This window comes from Sparus aurata, chromosome 22, assembly GCF_900880675.1.
Source record: "Sparus aurata chromosome 22, fSpaAur1.1, whole genome shotgun sequence".
Taxonomy (NCBI): domain Eukaryota; kingdom Metazoa; phylum Chordata; class Actinopteri; order Spariformes; family Sparidae; genus Sparus; species Sparus aurata.
In genome coordinates this window covers 19,829,322-19,846,320 of record NC_044208.1, presented here as the reverse complement: position 1 = coordinate 19,846,320, position 16,999 = coordinate 19,829,322, and the positions used below count along the sequence as shown (strand labels likewise).

General features: G+C 40.1%; 2 protein-coding genes across 2 annotated transcripts; both read right to left on the bottom strand.

Moving 5' to 3' along the window:
- Nucleotides 1-102: 102 nt before the first annotated feature.
- Nucleotides 103-4,705, bottom strand: hebp2 (heme binding protein 2). Its single transcript, XM_030405612.1, has 5 exons — nt 4,610-4,705; nt 4,253-4,357; nt 2,907-3,042; nt 2,104-2,284; nt 103-1,909 (listed from the first exon to the last, which is right to left on the bottom strand). Exons 1-5 carry the CDS (start codon nt 4,670-4,672, stop codon nt 1,726-1,728), a joined length of 669 nt encoding a protein of 222 aa, XP_030261472.1. The 5' UTR covers nt 4,673-4,705; the 3' UTR covers nt 103-1,725.
- An 872-nt stretch (nt 4,706-5,577) lies between these two features.
- Nucleotides 5,578-16,421, bottom strand: cmtr1 (cap methyltransferase 1). The gene is made up of 24 exons (XM_030405611.1): nt 16,001-16,421; nt 14,537-14,641; nt 14,161-14,306; nt 13,868-14,026; nt 13,637-13,729; nt 12,754-12,825; nt 12,426-12,520; nt 11,912-11,984; nt 11,602-11,800; nt 11,386-11,504; nt 11,099-11,195; nt 10,784-10,916; nt 10,035-10,214; nt 9,892-9,948; nt 9,730-9,787; nt 9,555-9,623; nt 9,165-9,296; nt 8,651-8,776; nt 8,321-8,412; nt 8,167-8,235; nt 7,923-7,970; nt 7,711-7,823; nt 6,999-7,107; nt 5,578-6,874 (listed from the first exon to the last, which is right to left on the bottom strand). The coding sequence occupies exons 2-24, from the start codon at nt 14,634-14,636 to the stop codon at nt 6,739-6,741; spliced, it is 2,475 nt and encodes an 824-aa protein (XP_030261471.1). The 5' UTR covers nt 14,637-14,641; nt 16,001-16,421; the 3' UTR covers nt 5,578-6,738.
- Nucleotides 16,422-16,999: the final 578 nt, after the last annotated feature.

Sequence of the window (16,999 nt, the reverse complement as noted above, 5' to 3'; positions counted from 1 at the left end):
GGTCACGGTGATCAGAGCGAGGAGGACGGTCTGACCCGTGTCCGCAACAGACAGGATAAACAAGTCGCATGCGAGGCTTCCTGCAGAATAATCGACCCATTAGATGCTCAGTTATTTTTTATTATTGATGAGATTATACATTACACATCCTTAGACATCAGGTAGGAGTAGGTAATATCTTCTATTATTCATTGATCAGCGCAGTGTCATCATTCCCCTATCAAGTATCATGTTATTGCCCCTCTTCTGGATTAAAAACACACAATCCCTAACAGATTAAAAGATACATACATGAGGATAAATATGATTTAATGTAAAAAATAAAAATTAAAAAAAAAGTTTTAAAAAGGCATGTTTACGTTAGCTTTTAAGCGTCACTCTTAGCAGCACACAGCAAGCATCACAAACGTTGGTAGATCAGAGCTCAAGGCACACGGGCACACTTATTCGTTCATCGTACGTGGGTGACGCAGGTATGACTGGTCCGGTTTTACTATGACTCAGTCCATCATCATGGCTGGTGCGATGACGGTGACGGTAAGCCGGGCCTGAGATCTGATAAATGTGAGATTTACAAAACATTTTGTCGGAGAGTCACCTTCACAGCCAACCGCCGACTAAGGAGAGCAAAAAAAAAAAAAAAAAAAAACCTGCAGTCGGACTCTGCAGGTGACAAGGTACAAGGTGAAAGGATGGGCTCACATTTCCTCAGGTTTACCTTAAAACTACCTTAGATTTGAAAACATTACTTGTCCCCTCCCTTCCAGAGGTGATTCCAGACTAATCCCACAGTCTTCCTGTTGAATTATTGAGTAAGAATATTTTGATTTTGGGTACATTTCATATAGGCTATACAAGTAGATTTTTCCAACCTATTCCAAGTTTTTCTGGCATTTAAAAATGGCTTAAAACCTTTTTTTCAATTTTAAAAAAGAAGCGCCTTGATTTTAATTCATATCATCAGTGTTTTGTTGTTTGTTATTATTTTCTTAAGGCTAGTATGGACAATTATATAATGCTTTTACCTGATTTAACCCTCCAGGATCAATTAACTGTTTCTGACTCATATTTTAATGTGCATACTGCTTTAAGACGGACCTGAAAACATGTGAACCTAATCATCCTGCACACAATCGTTTTATATTAAGGTTTAGGCAAAAAAAACAAGAAGAATGATCATCAACATTTTAAGTATTTTTTTTCATCCTTTAAGCATCACTGAATAATCAGCAATTAGCAATGTGCGCAAATAGCAGGCGAAAATAAATCAATCACTGAAAAACGTGACGAGGCACTTAGTGGTTTTTTGGTGTAACAGGATGCACCAAATGAGACAAACTGTTTCCTGACTACTTGGCTCCACCTGCTGGATATGTATTCCCCTCACTCCCCCCCTATTTTTTTTAATTTTAATTTGACCTCCCGGAGCTCTTGTAATCGCTTTTTTGATCCTTTTATCAAGACTTTCAGTGAGTCTATAATTCAGTAACCAAAGCAAATAAAGCAGAACAGACAAATGTCAATCGTTAGTGTGACCTTAAAACTTCCATTTCATCCATTATAGTTCGATAATAGCAATGATTCTTTTCCCCTTTTGGACTTTGCTTAGTGTTGTTGAACTGTCTGAAATTAATCAAGTGTTATAAAAAGATCATGTAAACTTTTTTGTTACGAGTGGCTGTCTGAGAGTTGTAACGGGCAGGGCGTTGCTTGACCTTTATCTTCCTACTCCGGCTCCTTCTTGAGGACCCAGACCTCGTTCCTGCGGTTGGTCAGTTTGAACGGGCTGTCGTACCCGGCTGCGTAGAACGGCTTGTCGACGTACTGGACCCCGTCTCTCTGCAGGCTTTCCAGGAGTTTCAGGAGCTCCTCGCGCTTCATTTTCTCATTGGAGAATCCGCCGTATGTCCTGGAAACGAATGAAAAAAAGAGCAGATTAAGTTCTTTTGTTCTGGTATCTGCAGTCAGTTCGAAACATTTGGTAAGGAAAAAAAAAAGAGGAAAAAAGCGCTAATACAAAAGACTTATTGGTGTAACTTTACACGATATCACTTTTTTCAACAGTTGGACTCATAATAAGTTCGTGCCGAGGTCGTTCTCTACCTGACATAAGCCGTGAACTCTTTCCTGTGCTCCACAAACACGTCCGGGTCGCTCGGCTCCGGGGGGTTCTCCTGATGCTCCTCTGGGATGTAGAAGGACACGGTGAACTGAGATTCACACGCGGGGCCGGCGCCGGGGTCCACGCGGCAACTCACGGGGGCCGTCATCTCCACTTTCACCTCTGAGGCACAAAGAAATAAATATTTTTGACAGACACGAAACATACATCAGAAATCTAAGGCCGATGGCGATGTTACTGCGACATGTGATCAGCTCTTACAAGACACGCACATATTGAATTTTCTAAACAAACCCTCAGCTGCCAGCTGGTGAATCAGAACTTGAGCATCATGACGATACCTGAACAGATGGCGGACATATAACAACAACGTCTGGCAGATGTAGAGGATTAAACACACCGTGCTTTACAGATCACACGCTCCTCCTAACGCCGCAGACTTCAACGGCACAAACAGTAGCCTATATGTTCTCATAAATAATGTGGCCGTAAACTGCTGAGTAAGACAAAAAGCAGTGTCCCCGCCACAAACTGCTGAGCAAGAACTAAAGTGCACTTTCGCATCGACTCTTGCATTTATTCATCGGCTCCTTTGTATTCACGCCGATTCAGTCTGCAGCATTTCGACATGATTAACTCGACTGAATGTCGTTAATCAAGCTTCATTGTTTTTGGTTACATTTATGTCTGAACATCGTGTTTGTTAACAAATACAACAAAGTAAAAGACTCAAACGCTGTTCTAGACACAAAATAACGAATGTTACAGAACCGGTGACACTCACTGTTGCTATTGTTGCCTTGAATGTAGTTGAAGAGCCTGCGGAAGCCGGTGTTCATGGCTGCGTCCCACTGCATCCCACTCAGGGTGGTGCTCACCCACTTAGAGGGGTGGTGGGTACGAACCTCATAGTCCTCTCCCTGTAGAACATGCACAAATATTTACATATATTAATGAGTCTAGACCTGTGACAGTAAATGTAATTATTATTCATTGGAGTACACTTTTCTTTTATTCCATCTTCATATTTGGCTGCACACTGATTGTTCCCTTTTGCTGCTGTGCCGAATTGAATATCTCCCACGTGGGATCAATAAAGGGGCTGCTGTAGCTCATCGGGTAGAGCAGGTCAGCTACTGATAGGAAGGTCGCTGGTTCAAATCCCAGCGCCGGGCTGAGCAGAGCTGCATGTCAGCAAGGTACTGAACCCCAAAATTGCTCCTGATGTGCGGTTGGCACCTAGCATGGCGGCCAACATTTTCTGACATTTTGTAGAGCCAAAAACTAATTGCTTAATCGATAAAAGACATCAACACATCGATCAACAATGAAACCAACCATTAGCTGCAGCCTTAAATTAAACAGTTGATTATTGTTTTTAATAATTAATCACATAATCGATAAATATCGGAAACAACTCTCGCACCATATGACACCATACTTTGGTCAAGGTATAAAAAGTATTCAAACTTAGCATAACAGAAACTTAAAACATGTTTTGGTGCAACACCCTTCACAATAAAACAACGAAATGATGTATATAGTATGGTTCTCTTTGTTCAATTAGTTTTTTATTACACTTTTTAAATTAAAGTTGTTATTATATTCTTACCAATATCTCTCTATTATTGTGACTACTGCTGTGTTACCTGCAAATTTCTCCTATGGGGGATCAATAAAGTAACATCTTAATCTTAATCATCTTAATCTCAAGGGGACATCAGCAATTACTTCTTCTTCATGCTAAATTTTAAGTGAAATAAAATAAAATAATGAACAAATTCTCACAGTGGAGAAGCTGGATCAAACAAAGCTTTTGCACTTTAACTGGATTAACCCTTAAAATGGTCATTTCAGCACTACAGAAAACCTCATAGTGTTGTTAGGATGTTCTCATATATCTTGTTTTGTCCCATCATCAGCTCAAAACCCCAAAACATTCCATTTACGATTGAATACAAATGAGAAAAGTAGCAAATCCTCACAACTGAGAAGGTGGAATCATTAAATGCTTGACAATTATGCCTGAAAATGTCTGATTTTCTTAATTAGACACACACAACTCACATTTCTGGTCACATGGACCAGACCAACCAACACCAGGCCAAAGGTGATCTGGGAAACATTTACCTGTTTCTCCTCTGCTGTGAATTTGGGGTTCTGCAGTCCAGTTGAGAACAGAGCTTGTCCCACAGCTTTCAGCATGACTGGTGTGAAGGTGGCCAACAGATGTCTCTATAAAGTCAAATATCGACAAAGTACATCACATGTGAAGTTAGGCGACATTACATATTCATGCTGCTTTACAACCTGTCACATTGAGTCACATGAGGCTAGTTTTGATCTTATCTTGTAAAAACGTCTCTGAAAATACATCACTCATAGATAAATGGCGAAGAAACACTTTTCACCCGACTCAACACTTCTGTTAAAACTTACTGTAAGTTGTAAATGATTGAATTAAAACAGAAATTGCGACATAATCACCTGTAAACTGACGCGTTCGGTCTGTGCTACCAAGATGTGGAGTGCTGTTTGTTTTGATAACATCACTTCCGGACTGTTACAAAACCTGAAATCCGATTGGCTCGACGCGAGTGTACTTTCAAAATAAGAGTCCCGATTTTGTAACGTCGAGAGAACTGAGCGAATACAAAGGTGGAGGTGTTCAACTTTGGTCCACATTTAAAAACATGTTTGTGTGTCGTAGCTTTATGAATGAGGATTGTGGGTTATATGATAACAATTACACGTTTAAATGACGCCACAAAAACGCACAAAAGTGTCTCATGGCTGTTTTATTTAAAACTGGGCTGCACACACCTTTACCTTTCGAGGGCAAAGAGTGAACTTAGTGGTTGAGATGCAAAATGGTACTAGGGCCCCACATAATGGAGAATAATTCGTAACTATGGGTCCTACATGGTTAAAGAGCATTTGTAGCTCACAAAAAAGAAAATAAACCTATCATTTTTATTATGTTTTTGTTGTTGTTGTTGTTGCAAGAAGCTCTATGTGGTGGGCCAGCTTTAGACCGCCCTGGATCAATACTTAGAACAGAAAGCTAGCTTCCCAAAGCATTTTACAACTGCAATTGCTTGGTCTTCATTAAAATATGAATACATTTATTTGCAATATTGTCTATAGTTTTAATACAAATTAGGCTTATCAAAGCCTCTAGTGGCCACACAAGTTCAGTCGGTGAGTTGTTTTTTTTGGTAACTGGAATTTTTTTTGTCAATCTGTCCGAGTCTAGCTCTAACACATTTATCATTTAAATGATATTGTGTTCACATATTGAATTTTTCAGGGGCCCAGGTAGCATTCCTGCCCAGGAGTGCTGGTTTATTTTAGCACTCTATGTAAATATTTAACATTGTGTTTCATTGCCTCCAAACATCTTCCTCTAGCAAAAATTCATCACAGCCAAAATCAAATTTCACCAGGCAGTTGAAAGTTGTTTCTCGAAGAGCATCTTCCATTTTTATTTTCTACATTATTATTTACATCAAAGGGATCGGTAGCGAGCCTTACAAGAAAACAAAACAAAACAAAAAACTAAATTGCAATATTTATTAAACACACAGTCCAGGCGATATGAGGCACGGTCACAAAGAGGTGTCAAGAGTAGAAACAAACGTAAAAACCTAAGAGGACACCATTCAAAATTTAACTCACACACGCACGCACGCACGCACACACACACACAGATGCGTGGCAATAGAACAGATATGTCAAAGAGTAAAAGCTGCTACATCTGTTAACTGTTTTGAAACAAGTCTGAGGAACAGTTTGATTAACATGTTTGTTGTATTTAGGCTTCAGCAGGTGTGACAACAAGCAGCCTGTTGGCACGAGAGCCTGAGCAAACAGATCCCGGTCTCCACGGAGACGAAGAGAGGAGCAGTTGTAGAGCGAGGCAAAGCGAGACTGTGTCTACAGATACGGATGCATAGATTAACATTTGCAACTCTATCTGGGATGCATCTCTCTTGTGATGTATGCACACACACACACACACGCACACACACACACAGACTCACAAGCATTGTATGGACGAGGGACTGTGAAAATCTCATCTACGGGGACATGCAATCGAACGCAGACACAGCAGCAGCAGCAGCAGCAGCAGCAGCAGCAGCTTCGTGTCTCCATATTGTCCTATGAGGCGGATTTTATTCAGTACAATTCTTAGAGCCAAGGGCAGTGAAAAAAAAGGCAGAAAGACAGAGTGGTTTGTCAAAAAAGTCCAAATGTCACCGCTAGAAACAGCAGCAAACAATTCATCATCTGAGCCCCAGAGCTCAAGCTACAAAGTGGCAAGTATTCTCAAAAGAAATGCCCATAAAGCAGTGTAATAATTAGTATTTAAATGCACAATAAGAAAAGGGATTAAAAAACTGAAATTTTTAAAGTATATTAAATATACACGCTAGCTCTAATCTATGTCTTAGTATTTTATTTATTTGGTCTTTCATATTCCCTTTTTTATTGTCAACATAAATATCAATTAAAGCTTTATTTGATAACCATTTCTCAGGCTCTGCATCGTCCATAAGTTAGTGCATTCTGTGACCAGGTTGTAGCTGGAGAAGCTCCGGGGCTCTGTGAGTGTTTCAGGGTTGGTAATACTGATGCACGAAGGACAAAACTTCATCTTTGGACAGTTTCTCGGGGTCCATCCTGGTCTGAGAATCGTGAACGATCACTCCGTCCACCCAGGCCCAGAAGAGGCGCTCCGAGTGACAAACACTGAAGATGAAGACAAAAAAAGGACGCTGTTCATTTATCAGGTCATCCTCTACAAAACTGATTAATTTAATTGATTAAATCAGAAAAAAATGTACTCATTATGGATAGACAAGACGGTACATACTGGAAGGGGGCAGCAGCGTTGGGTGGCATGTCATAGGTGGACTCCTTGGTTGTCTTATTATAAAAGAATTTCATCTTGGAGTTTTTACTGTAAGCCATCGTCCAGGGCTCTGGGGGAAGGAAACGAAAGAGACATTTTTATTAGAAATGTACAACTGTGTTTTGTCCACAGGATTGTTAAAGGTTTTGATGTAAAGTTGACACAAATTAAAGTTCCATTTCTTGACACTGAGCTGCAGCAGCAACAAGGGTTGCCAAGTCTTCTGTTTCTCCTAAGAGGGAAAGGGAAAATGCCTGTATTGTGTTTTTTCTGAATCCAACTACAATCCTGTTCTTCCCTTCTCTCATACAACACTGAATCACGAGTGACATTTCAAGTGAAAAGTAGCCTGATTTACTCATTTCATTTTTTAGCTTCTTAGGTAACAATGCCCGGGACAACGTATACATAATATGGGACAAACATATAACAAAAAGGGACTGGATTGAAGGACTAGATTTGGCGCTGAAGTTGGGGTTGGTTTAAAGATACACTGCAGATACTATTTAGTTTAGTGTGAAATATGTTGCCATCGTGCAGATATTCTTCAATAGGCCATCTTAAACGGGTGATATTATACATAATGCAGAATCTTTTGGCCTTGTTTCCATAGAACTTCTTGCTTCTTTCTCTCACAAGACCTGGAAAACCTGGCACCAACACTCATACATACCATTGGCGGTCTTAATGATGTAAAGGCCCGTGGGAAGGAAGTGTCGATCATCTCTGCCTGTGTAGGACAGACGCGGGACTCCTCCTGAACTCTTTGTCACCTTCATCTCTAATCTAGACAAAACAGTTGAAAATCCCCAACATTTAGTAAATGAATATATAAAACTTGGCCTGATATTTTATAGATCATGTTGATGATCGATCAGATCATACCTGACAAAGATTTTCTCCATTTCTTCTAGCCTGTAGACCTCCTTCACTCTGTTTGGGGTAAAGGACACGTTTATACTTTGAGACATAAAAAATCAAAAACACTTTGTTTTGAATGTTTGTGTACTCTTATATGCTTAAATTTGAACTACATCGCACATGTGGTATTATGTAAGTGTCCATCCAGGGCTTTCTGATCCCCACAAATAAAATAGAAAGCAGCATTGAAATTCCTCTCAGTTAATACCTGATAGGGTTCATGTCCGGTCTGCTGGGTTTGGCAACTGCCTTCACAAACTTCTCAGCCATCTGGATCCTGGACATGCAACAGGTATTAATTAGTAAACTATAGAAAGTAAATACAAATGTAACAATCAATCAAACAGGTGATGCTGTCATACCTTTGGTTGAAGTGCTTGTCTCTTACATCAGTGCCATTCAGTATAAGTACATCCATTACGTGGACTGCGTTGATTCTACGCTGAGCTTTGCCCTGAGGATGAAATATATTGTATTTCTAGCTAAATGCAATTGTTTCTTTTTAGGGGAAAGGGATTACAATGATCACAAACTCCATATACAGATATATACGAAGCACGTGATCAACAAGAAACAGAACAGAACAACTGTTATCATTCAGCATCAACAGAAACGGAGCCTTAAAGAGATTATAACACAGGTTTCCATATTTCATCAGTATAACACCTCATCTTTCCAATCCCTCCTCTCACCTCGCCCTTCAGCTCTTGGACAATCTCCACGCTCAGAAGTGTATCTCTTGGCAGCTCCAGCTTGAAATTTTCCAGCTTCCTCCAGCGCAAGGGCATCTTCCCATCCCATGTGTATATCTGAGACTTCTGCACAAGCCAAGGGGAAATGGAGAGAGTAGATAAAAAGATGAAAACAGGTTCAATCACAGGCCAACACTCTTAAAAACTCTCTGGTCACCACTATCCCTCTAGATAAAGAATAAAAACATTGGGGGGGAACAGATTGGCCTGTGAGCTCTGTGTTTTTATTTTTTCTAGGAGATAAATGAATTTGATGATACTGGTCTGGTTGTCCAATTACAGCGTGTAATAATGCATAGATAGGAGCTGCTATCTGATATCACATATAAACATTTTGAAAAAGTGAAATTACTCCTGCCGGGTACAAAAAGAAGATAGAAGAAGAAAACACATACTATTGGTACTAGCGGTGAGACACAAGTTGAAGAACTACATTTTGGTGACTAAGACTTACCCCAAGTGCCAGAAGAAAGATCTGCTCTCCACCTCCCACAATGCATCTGTGGTCGAGGACGTGACGCAGCTTCTCAAGTGTGGTAGAGCTGAGAGATGTGAGCTTACACTGGAACGACTCCACATCTGAATTCTGAGGTACAGCGGGAGAACAGAAGGGCAGGAAGATTAAAAAATGGAGACAAACATTTAAAAACAAAACCATTTACAACAGTATTTCAGCCCAACACAATTTATAACACTTGCTTTTGAATCTGATTTCAGAGCATCCCCTCTGGGAAATATTCAGCTTTCCCCAAGTGCAGAAAGGTGCTTACATTTTATTAAAGTGGGAAAAAAAAGAAATTGCACATTTATCAGTAATGTTTTATTCCCCAGTAGGATGACTTACCTTAACCAGTTCATAGAATTTGCTTTTTGGGTCTGAAGAACCAGGAGCGACTCTGGCCTTGTCAGGGACCTGGAAGTGGACACAAAATGTAATTACAGGTGGAATGAAATGGACTAAAGCTGCGTTATCAAGTCTAACTTTAACTGAGTATGTGTATCACAGTTTCTATACTCACCCCCCAAAGTTTTAGACACTCCTTCCTAATGTCTGCTTGTCTTGGCTCTGAAAGGGTCCTAGAGTAACAATCACAGTGATACATGGTCTGTTGCATTATAAACACCCACAAGTGGCTTTACCGCAACAGAGGTAAATTCACAGTCTGAGTAAGTTTACTCACGGGTCTACGACGTAGGCATGGATCTTGGCCAAGGCCTTGATCTGGACTGCACAGAGGCTGCAGTGAGATTTAATACATGTTCAGTCAGTCACTGAGTTGGAAATGAAAACATTAAGGCCTCGGTGAATACTGTGTTTTTCTACCTCTCATTGGAGTTCACCATAAACTGGTAGAAGTCGGTGTCTTCCTTGATGATGCTCAGAGGAACCACCTCTGTGACGTCCATGTCCGTGTTCCTCAGCTGGTTCAGTTTCAGGTTGATTTTGAACATGTATTCCCTGACGGCATCCGATCCGGGCTTCAGACCACGACAAACTATGTACCTGCAGATGGTGACGAGTTGGAACAGATTAACAGATGCAACAATTTTCTGCAAAGATTCTCTCCTGTTAGTTTTCTTTCCTGTCCTGTTATGTTTTTTGTTTTGTTTGTGAAACTATTGGAAGGTAAAAAATAGTTTTACATGTCAAGATAATTTTTTGAAGTGTATGTTTTGTAATTCTTATTTGGACCACAAGAGGCTGAAGCATACCACTACCTCATGCTCTAAATCGCTTACGTCATGTTTTCTTCCAACAGAAGAGCACATTTCTTCATGCCCTCTGACCACAAGACATGAATCAATGTTAAAAGGTTTGCTTACACACATTATAAATATACCTTGTATTTACAAATTAAAAAAAGCTTCAAAAATCAAAATTGGATCATCTGAACTATTTCTCACTTGCCCCTCCAGGCTTCCCTAGTAGACATTTGTCCAGGATTTGTTTTGTTTACTTTTTCTGTCTGCACACCTCAAGTTGCACTGCACAGGTAACCAGATCTTCATGCATGTGGGGTACGCTCACACAGACACACACACACACACACACACACACACACAAAGCCCCACCTCTCAGAGTTGGCAGGCCTGCTGGTGACAGGTTTAAAGAGAGAGATCCTCTCGAAGCAGAGGTAGAGCAGGTAGACCAAACCCACACTGAAGGGAGTGAAGAGGTCAAAGGTCTTACAGACAAAGTGTCCACCTGGGGATGACAAAAAGTACCATTGTGATGGAGCCTGAACAGCGATACAATGACAGACGCAATACAACATAAAGATGATAAAAATATCGAGGCTGATAGGAGCCTAAGTGTGACAGTTGGTGCCTGATTCATCTCTCAACACAAGAGAAAGAATTCAACTTCTACATATACTGTACACATACCTGTCCTGAGCGTAGAGAGGGCTGTGAGGAACTGACAGAGCAGCAGCTGTTTACTCAGGATCTCCTGGAGGTTTTCCTGGCCTTCCACAGAGAAACCCTACCAGAGATCAGAGTCATGAAACCTCCAATCACTGCACGAAAAGCTGAACATGTTAGTTCAACCCACCAAAGGCAGGGATCTGTGAACTTATCCGCCGTTTGATATGTAAATTACAGATTTAGCATGCTTTGAAGCAGAAGCATAGCTACAAATATAGTCCGCAGTTGGGTGTATGAAATAGACTCACCCCATCTGCCATGAGGAAGTGCATCCCTTTTCTCTCTGTATTCTCCAGGACAAAGTTTCGGAAGGCGGTTATGTTTTCTGGCTTTGTGATGTCGCCGTCCCCATCCACTCCTCCCTCACCTGGGACACACAGAGGTCGAGTGTTCACTGAATCATTCATAACCTGAGACATAACCAGCTCCTGTCCCACCCCTGAACATGATGTGCATGCACGTACCATAGTAAGGCTCGAACAGCTCACTCGGTGCAGCATAAAAATCTTCCAGCTTGAAGTCACAGGGTCCTTTCAGCGTCATGCCAAAGCCCTTGGCATGCCAACGCCTCTTCCATAGTATGTACTCCGAAAAGCCTCCAGGCCCCGCACAGACGTCGCCGAAGTACAGAAGCTCGCCCTCACGGTCCTTTGTCAGAGGTTTCTACATAATGAGAGAGGTTAGTCTCGCCATCTGTTCATATGGGCCTGTGTGTGTGCTGAGCCAACGAAAGTTCAGTGCAGCACAAATCAGCAGTTACTTTGACCAGCTCACCCCTTGTGAATCCTTTGGGTTGGTGAACATATTGTCGAAGCAGTGGTCAATGTTCGCCATTTTCATAGCGGCTCTAAAGACGGGAAGAAAGTAAAACAACTTGTCATCTCATTTAAAAGCTTGGCACACCACAGAGGACACAGCAAGCCATGTGAAAATTAAGAGTAAATAACTTAACTATTTAGAAATGAACAAAATTGTCCTTAAAAGAACGTTACCAGAATAATATTCAATATAATATACGATAATGCACTATAGTTCTTAATATCTGTGTTTCTGAAAAAGAACATTTGGTATAAAAGTTTTGTAATAATACAGGAATTTATCACAAGCTGCATTTATTGTAGCGATGTGGACATATATATGATTATCAGTTATAAATATCAGCTGACGATGCATCCCTGACAATATCATATAAATGTATATTAACACACAGTAGCTCAGTGAAATAAAACCTCAAAAAAGCAAATGGCTAAAGCAACATAATCCACATGGATCATTCTTAAAGACTGACCTGTTAAGGAAGATACCTCCTCTGATCATCTCGTAAGGGTTAGAGCGTGTTCGTGATCTCCTCATCTCCTCGCCCTCCAGGTTATCAAACACCGTCTGAACATCAAACAGATGGAGTAGTTACACAACTAAAGAGATATTACAGTATTATTAACTGAGGAGGGCAATTCACAGCGCTTTAGATACAAAAATCGCCATTAAAATCCTCAATAACAATACCGTAAAGGTAAAGGGTTCTAAAAATCCAAACAAAGTCAACATAGGGAGACACCTACATGTTTATAAACAAAATAAAAAGGCAATAAAATGAAACAGAGGTTGGAACTCACCTTGCACCTTAGAAGAGTGTGCAAGAGGTCTTCAGTACAAAACTCTGTCTCATCCTCGATCTTAAGTTTTCTCTGTAAGCAAATAAAAACTTTAAAAACACAATATATATTTATGAGGCCCAAGAGTATTCCTTAGAGAAGATTGTGTATGTTTTATCTATAAACAGGGTTCGTACACATTTTTCAAGGTCAAATTCAAGCAGTTTTCAAGCACTTTTAAGGGTCATTTACAACATTTTCCAGCACCTTATCGCTGGGGTAAAATACATATCTACAGGAATATATATACTCATGATTATTTTTTTCACTTTTTATCACAATTATGTACATTGTATTATGCTGTAAACATCTAAAATGATGTTTCATGACAGCAAAAACTTTAGAAATTAAAGGAGAACACAAAGTTTTATCCAAAAAAAGGGAAGCCACTTGGCGTTCTTCAGGTACACTTGCACCGGGACAAAGAGAGACCTGAGAGCACCCTGTAATTTTCTTTTTTGACATAAACTTTTATAAGCTTTTCGCTTATTCATCAAATTTTATTAATATTGAACGTGTCATCAGTCCAAATTGCATCAAATTCACCTTCTCCTCAGCCATCCTTCTCTAGTGCTACCAGGCTGTATGTGTGATGATACACACACACACTGATTTTATTTCTCCTTGTAATAAGCAAACTATCCAGTCTGATACCAATGTTGCCAAGACACAGAGTTATAATGTCAAGCACTTTCAAGCACTTAAACTAAAATCCAAGCACTTTTCAGACCTTGAAAACACAACATTGAAAATTGAAACATTGAAATTCAAGCACTTTCCAGGATTTCAAGCACCCGTACGAACCCTGTATAAACCAGTGAGTGTCTGAAGTGTCTGTATTTACCCGTCCCAGAACCATCCAGTCCCTCAGCTCATCTGAATCTGGGTTCTCTGTGGTGCATTCTGGGAACCAGTCTACCTTCTCTATAGCACTGGGCTGGATGGACAAACAGAAAAAGAGACAAAGATATGGAGAAAACAAAGTAAGTAGGAAGCAACAGATCATGTCAACGGGTCATCGTGACGTATACAGAAGAAAATGGTTCTCATTAATAAAGAAGTACAATCAGTGTACCTCTGGTTCATCGCGCCAGTCAACATTGAGCTCCCCTTGAAAGCCCTGTAGCGTGAGACCGAGACCCCTTCTCCCTCGCTGAGTGGAGGCCTCCACAATCTCTTTGCGTCCCTGCCCAAACTTACCCAGACCTTCACCCTCCCGGAAGCCCATCTTGGCCTACAGGTATGAGAGATTAATAGAGTTGGGAAAAGACAATGGAAAACTTGTCGCTTCTGAATACTTTTCAAATTAAAACAAACTGTGAAACAACTGTTCAATATCTAGTGTTGTAGTGGGTTTCAATACATTACCATGAGTTTCTGTGACACACTGTTGTACATAGTGAAACTGGAGGCGGTCTGTGTGCCATCTTGGTCATCAAAAGATGATCTGGAGGACATGGAGAATCCCGGTCTGTGATCCTCCGGGTCACTGAGGGACTCATTTTGGCTCGAGTCTAAAAAGGACAACACCACAGAGACACAGGTACAAACCATTCATGTAGAAACAGGAGCAGAATAAGATACCAAAGTGAACAAACAAATGACAGATAAAACCATATTAACTATTTGTCCTAACAGCCTAACATCTGGTAGACCAACAACCAACTGGAAAGTGGCTTTCAATATTATCTTGCTCTTTTATCAGAGCAGACATTGTTTGATGGGGAAAAATTAATATATCTACCTTGTCTGGATAATTGTGACTCTTCATCTGAGCTACTCTCCTCATGAAGCCTTTTTGCTGCCTGCGGTGGTGCAGACGGCGCTTCGATTCTTCTCTTCATCGTGGCTGTAACACAGCAGGACAAAAAGAAAATCATGCTCAGTCTGATGGATGAGGTGCCGCAGCACCCAGGGGGAAAACCAAGAACTGTGACAGGAATACCCAACCTTGCGTTGAGGTAATTTGAAAAGAAAAAGAAAAAAAAAAAAAGAGAATTTGAACAGCGCAACAGAATCTACCTTGACGTACAAAAAATGAACAAAAAACAATAGAGGCGGACTGAAGCACAACAGTAAGTTTGACAATGCTGTGTGTGTGAGAGGCAGCCAAAACAAATGTTGACATGATTGACATAAAGTATTTATGCATTGACTATAAATCAAATGTATCGAATACGTGCACGCATACAGTGCTGGTTATTTCTTCAGAAAAATACAAACATCTTCTAAGATGACAAATGAAAGTCATTTATTTTTACTCATTTTATCATTGTATACATCCCTTCACTAGGGTTGCACAATAAATCCTTTCAACAGTCGCATCACAGGACGTGCAATGTCAAGTAAGGTAAGTCAACTCAACGCTTTAATAAATTAGATGTGTTTAAGTGGCATTCAAGCTAAAGTTTGATCACTGCACATGATATACATTGACAATATTGCCGCTCGGTAGTTTTCCTGCCATCTTTTTATATCATGTGCATTGCCTCTGTTGTACTATTCAAGTTATCTGGTAACAATTCCTGTATTTTTTCATATCAAGATACATATCACAGTAAAAACATAATACTGCCAGGTCAGTTTTCTTCCAGTATCGTGCAGCCCTATTTTAAACTGTTACATTTTGATTGGCTACATTAGGTTAGACCTTTACAAAATAAATAATTATTGCATGATTTAAAAAACTATGGAACATGAAAATAACCAATAGTTGCAGTTTTAATGGCTGCAAGGTCATAAATGCAATATCCTGAATTACAAATTTCCTTACATATGAGTGCTCAACAAATAAACATGTGTATGAAGAGAAGGAAAATAGCGACAAACATTACAGTGGGTACTGCCAACAATATTCTGAGCATTATTAAGTGTACAGTGTTTTTTGCTCTGGTATCATTTTTAATATTCCCAGGTAAACACGATCCAGAACATGCATGTTGAGGCATGAGGTTGCAGTATTTTCTGTAGTGACACTAGATGTAAGTAGAAGAAGCAAGGCCATTAAAAAAGGACATGATATCAAGTCATCTGTACCCCAGCAGTTAACTTAGTTAGTGTCTTTCATTACACTCAGGAGATGATTAACCGGTGGCTAGTCCACATCACATATAGCACTAGCAATCTTTTGAACCTCCACGTTGCCAGAAGTTGACAATCATAATGTTACAATCTGAAAAACACATTTCCTGCAAATATGAACTGTTACCTCTGCGGTTATGTTGTAGTTAGCAGCAGTCAGCTATCAAACTTTGGCAAAGTCGGCCCATGCCACTCTCCAAGATATATGCCTTTGCAGTATATCACAGCTAAAGTAAACTGGTTTGGCTGGTTAGTGTCACTGTGGATGTTTTCGGTGTTTTCTGTGAAACGAAACTGCGCAGCTGTAGCAGCATTAGCTGTTGGCTAGCTAAATTAGCCAGCTAGTTTTTTACCAGCTCAGAAGACAAACTTCACTCCTCTGTCGTGAGACTGTAGCGACAAAACGTTAAGTCCGCATGTGTTTCGAGATCCCCCAGTAAGACTTTTATTTGCAGGGAAACTTTTGTAATAATTCTCTGTTTTCGAAGTTTACATTAGCCCGCGTTCTGATTTTAGAGCATTCGGGGGTCCTTCCTGTTCTAACGACACGCAGTAATGATGCGCGTGACGTAACGGCTGTCTTTGCAAGTGCCTGTATGTTTTTATTATTTGTTTACGATATTTTCTTTTTCTTTTTAATTGTATGTATTGTTTTATTTTTATTAGCGACCCTGGCTTGAATTACACTTTGTTATGTTGGACCTTGACTGTTATGAAGGCAATAGTTTGTTGTTGACGAAATGTTGATATATAGAAAAGAAAGTGTGCGATTATGTGACTAAGTACACAAGAGACTTTTGCTGAGGACAGACATTGTGTACTTAGACAAAGAAAACACAAGATATCATCTGCAGCTGCCTTCATTTCCACAGGCTGGGACCCTAGGTACTTCCCAACATGGATTTTTATCATCTTTTTTGTTTTGTTTTGTTTTGTTTTTTTAAAAAGAAAAAGACGATTGTAAAAAGAAAAATGTGGCTTGTATATATTTTTTCTAACCTGCAGTCCCCCCAAATTATTAAAACAGTAACAACACTGCTAAAAACCAAATATTAAACATTGATGACCTGGACACGCACCACTGACACCAAAGTCAAAACGGCTACTTCAACGTTAATGTGTGGCG

Bases quoted from the DNA above. Each gene is read 5' to 3' on its own strand.
- hebp2 (XM_030405612.1), bottom strand. From the start codon at position 4,672: ATGTTATCAAAACAAACAGCACTCCACATCTTGGTAGCACAGACCGAA. The intron at 3,043-4,252 runs GTAAATGTTTCC...CATGTTCTACAG, and splicing joins TCACAGCAGAGGAGAAACAG to GGAGAGGACTATGAGGTTCG. The intron at 2,285-2,906 runs GTGAGTGTCACC...TTTGTGCCTCAG, and splicing joins TCAAGGCAACAATAGCAACA to AGGTGAAAGTGGAGATGACG.
- cmtr1 (XM_030405611.1), bottom strand. From the start codon at position 14,636: ATGAAGAGAAGAATCGAAGCGCCGTCTGCACCACCGCAGGCAGCAAAA. The intron at 9,788-9,891 runs GTGAGTAAACTT...TTGTTACTCTAG, and splicing joins CATGCCTACGTCGTAGACCC to GACCCTTTCAGAGCCAAGAC. The intron at 6,875-6,998 runs GTATGTACCGTC...CTTCATCTTCAG, and splicing joins AACGCTGCTGCCCCCTTCCA to TGTTTGTCACTCGGAGCGCC.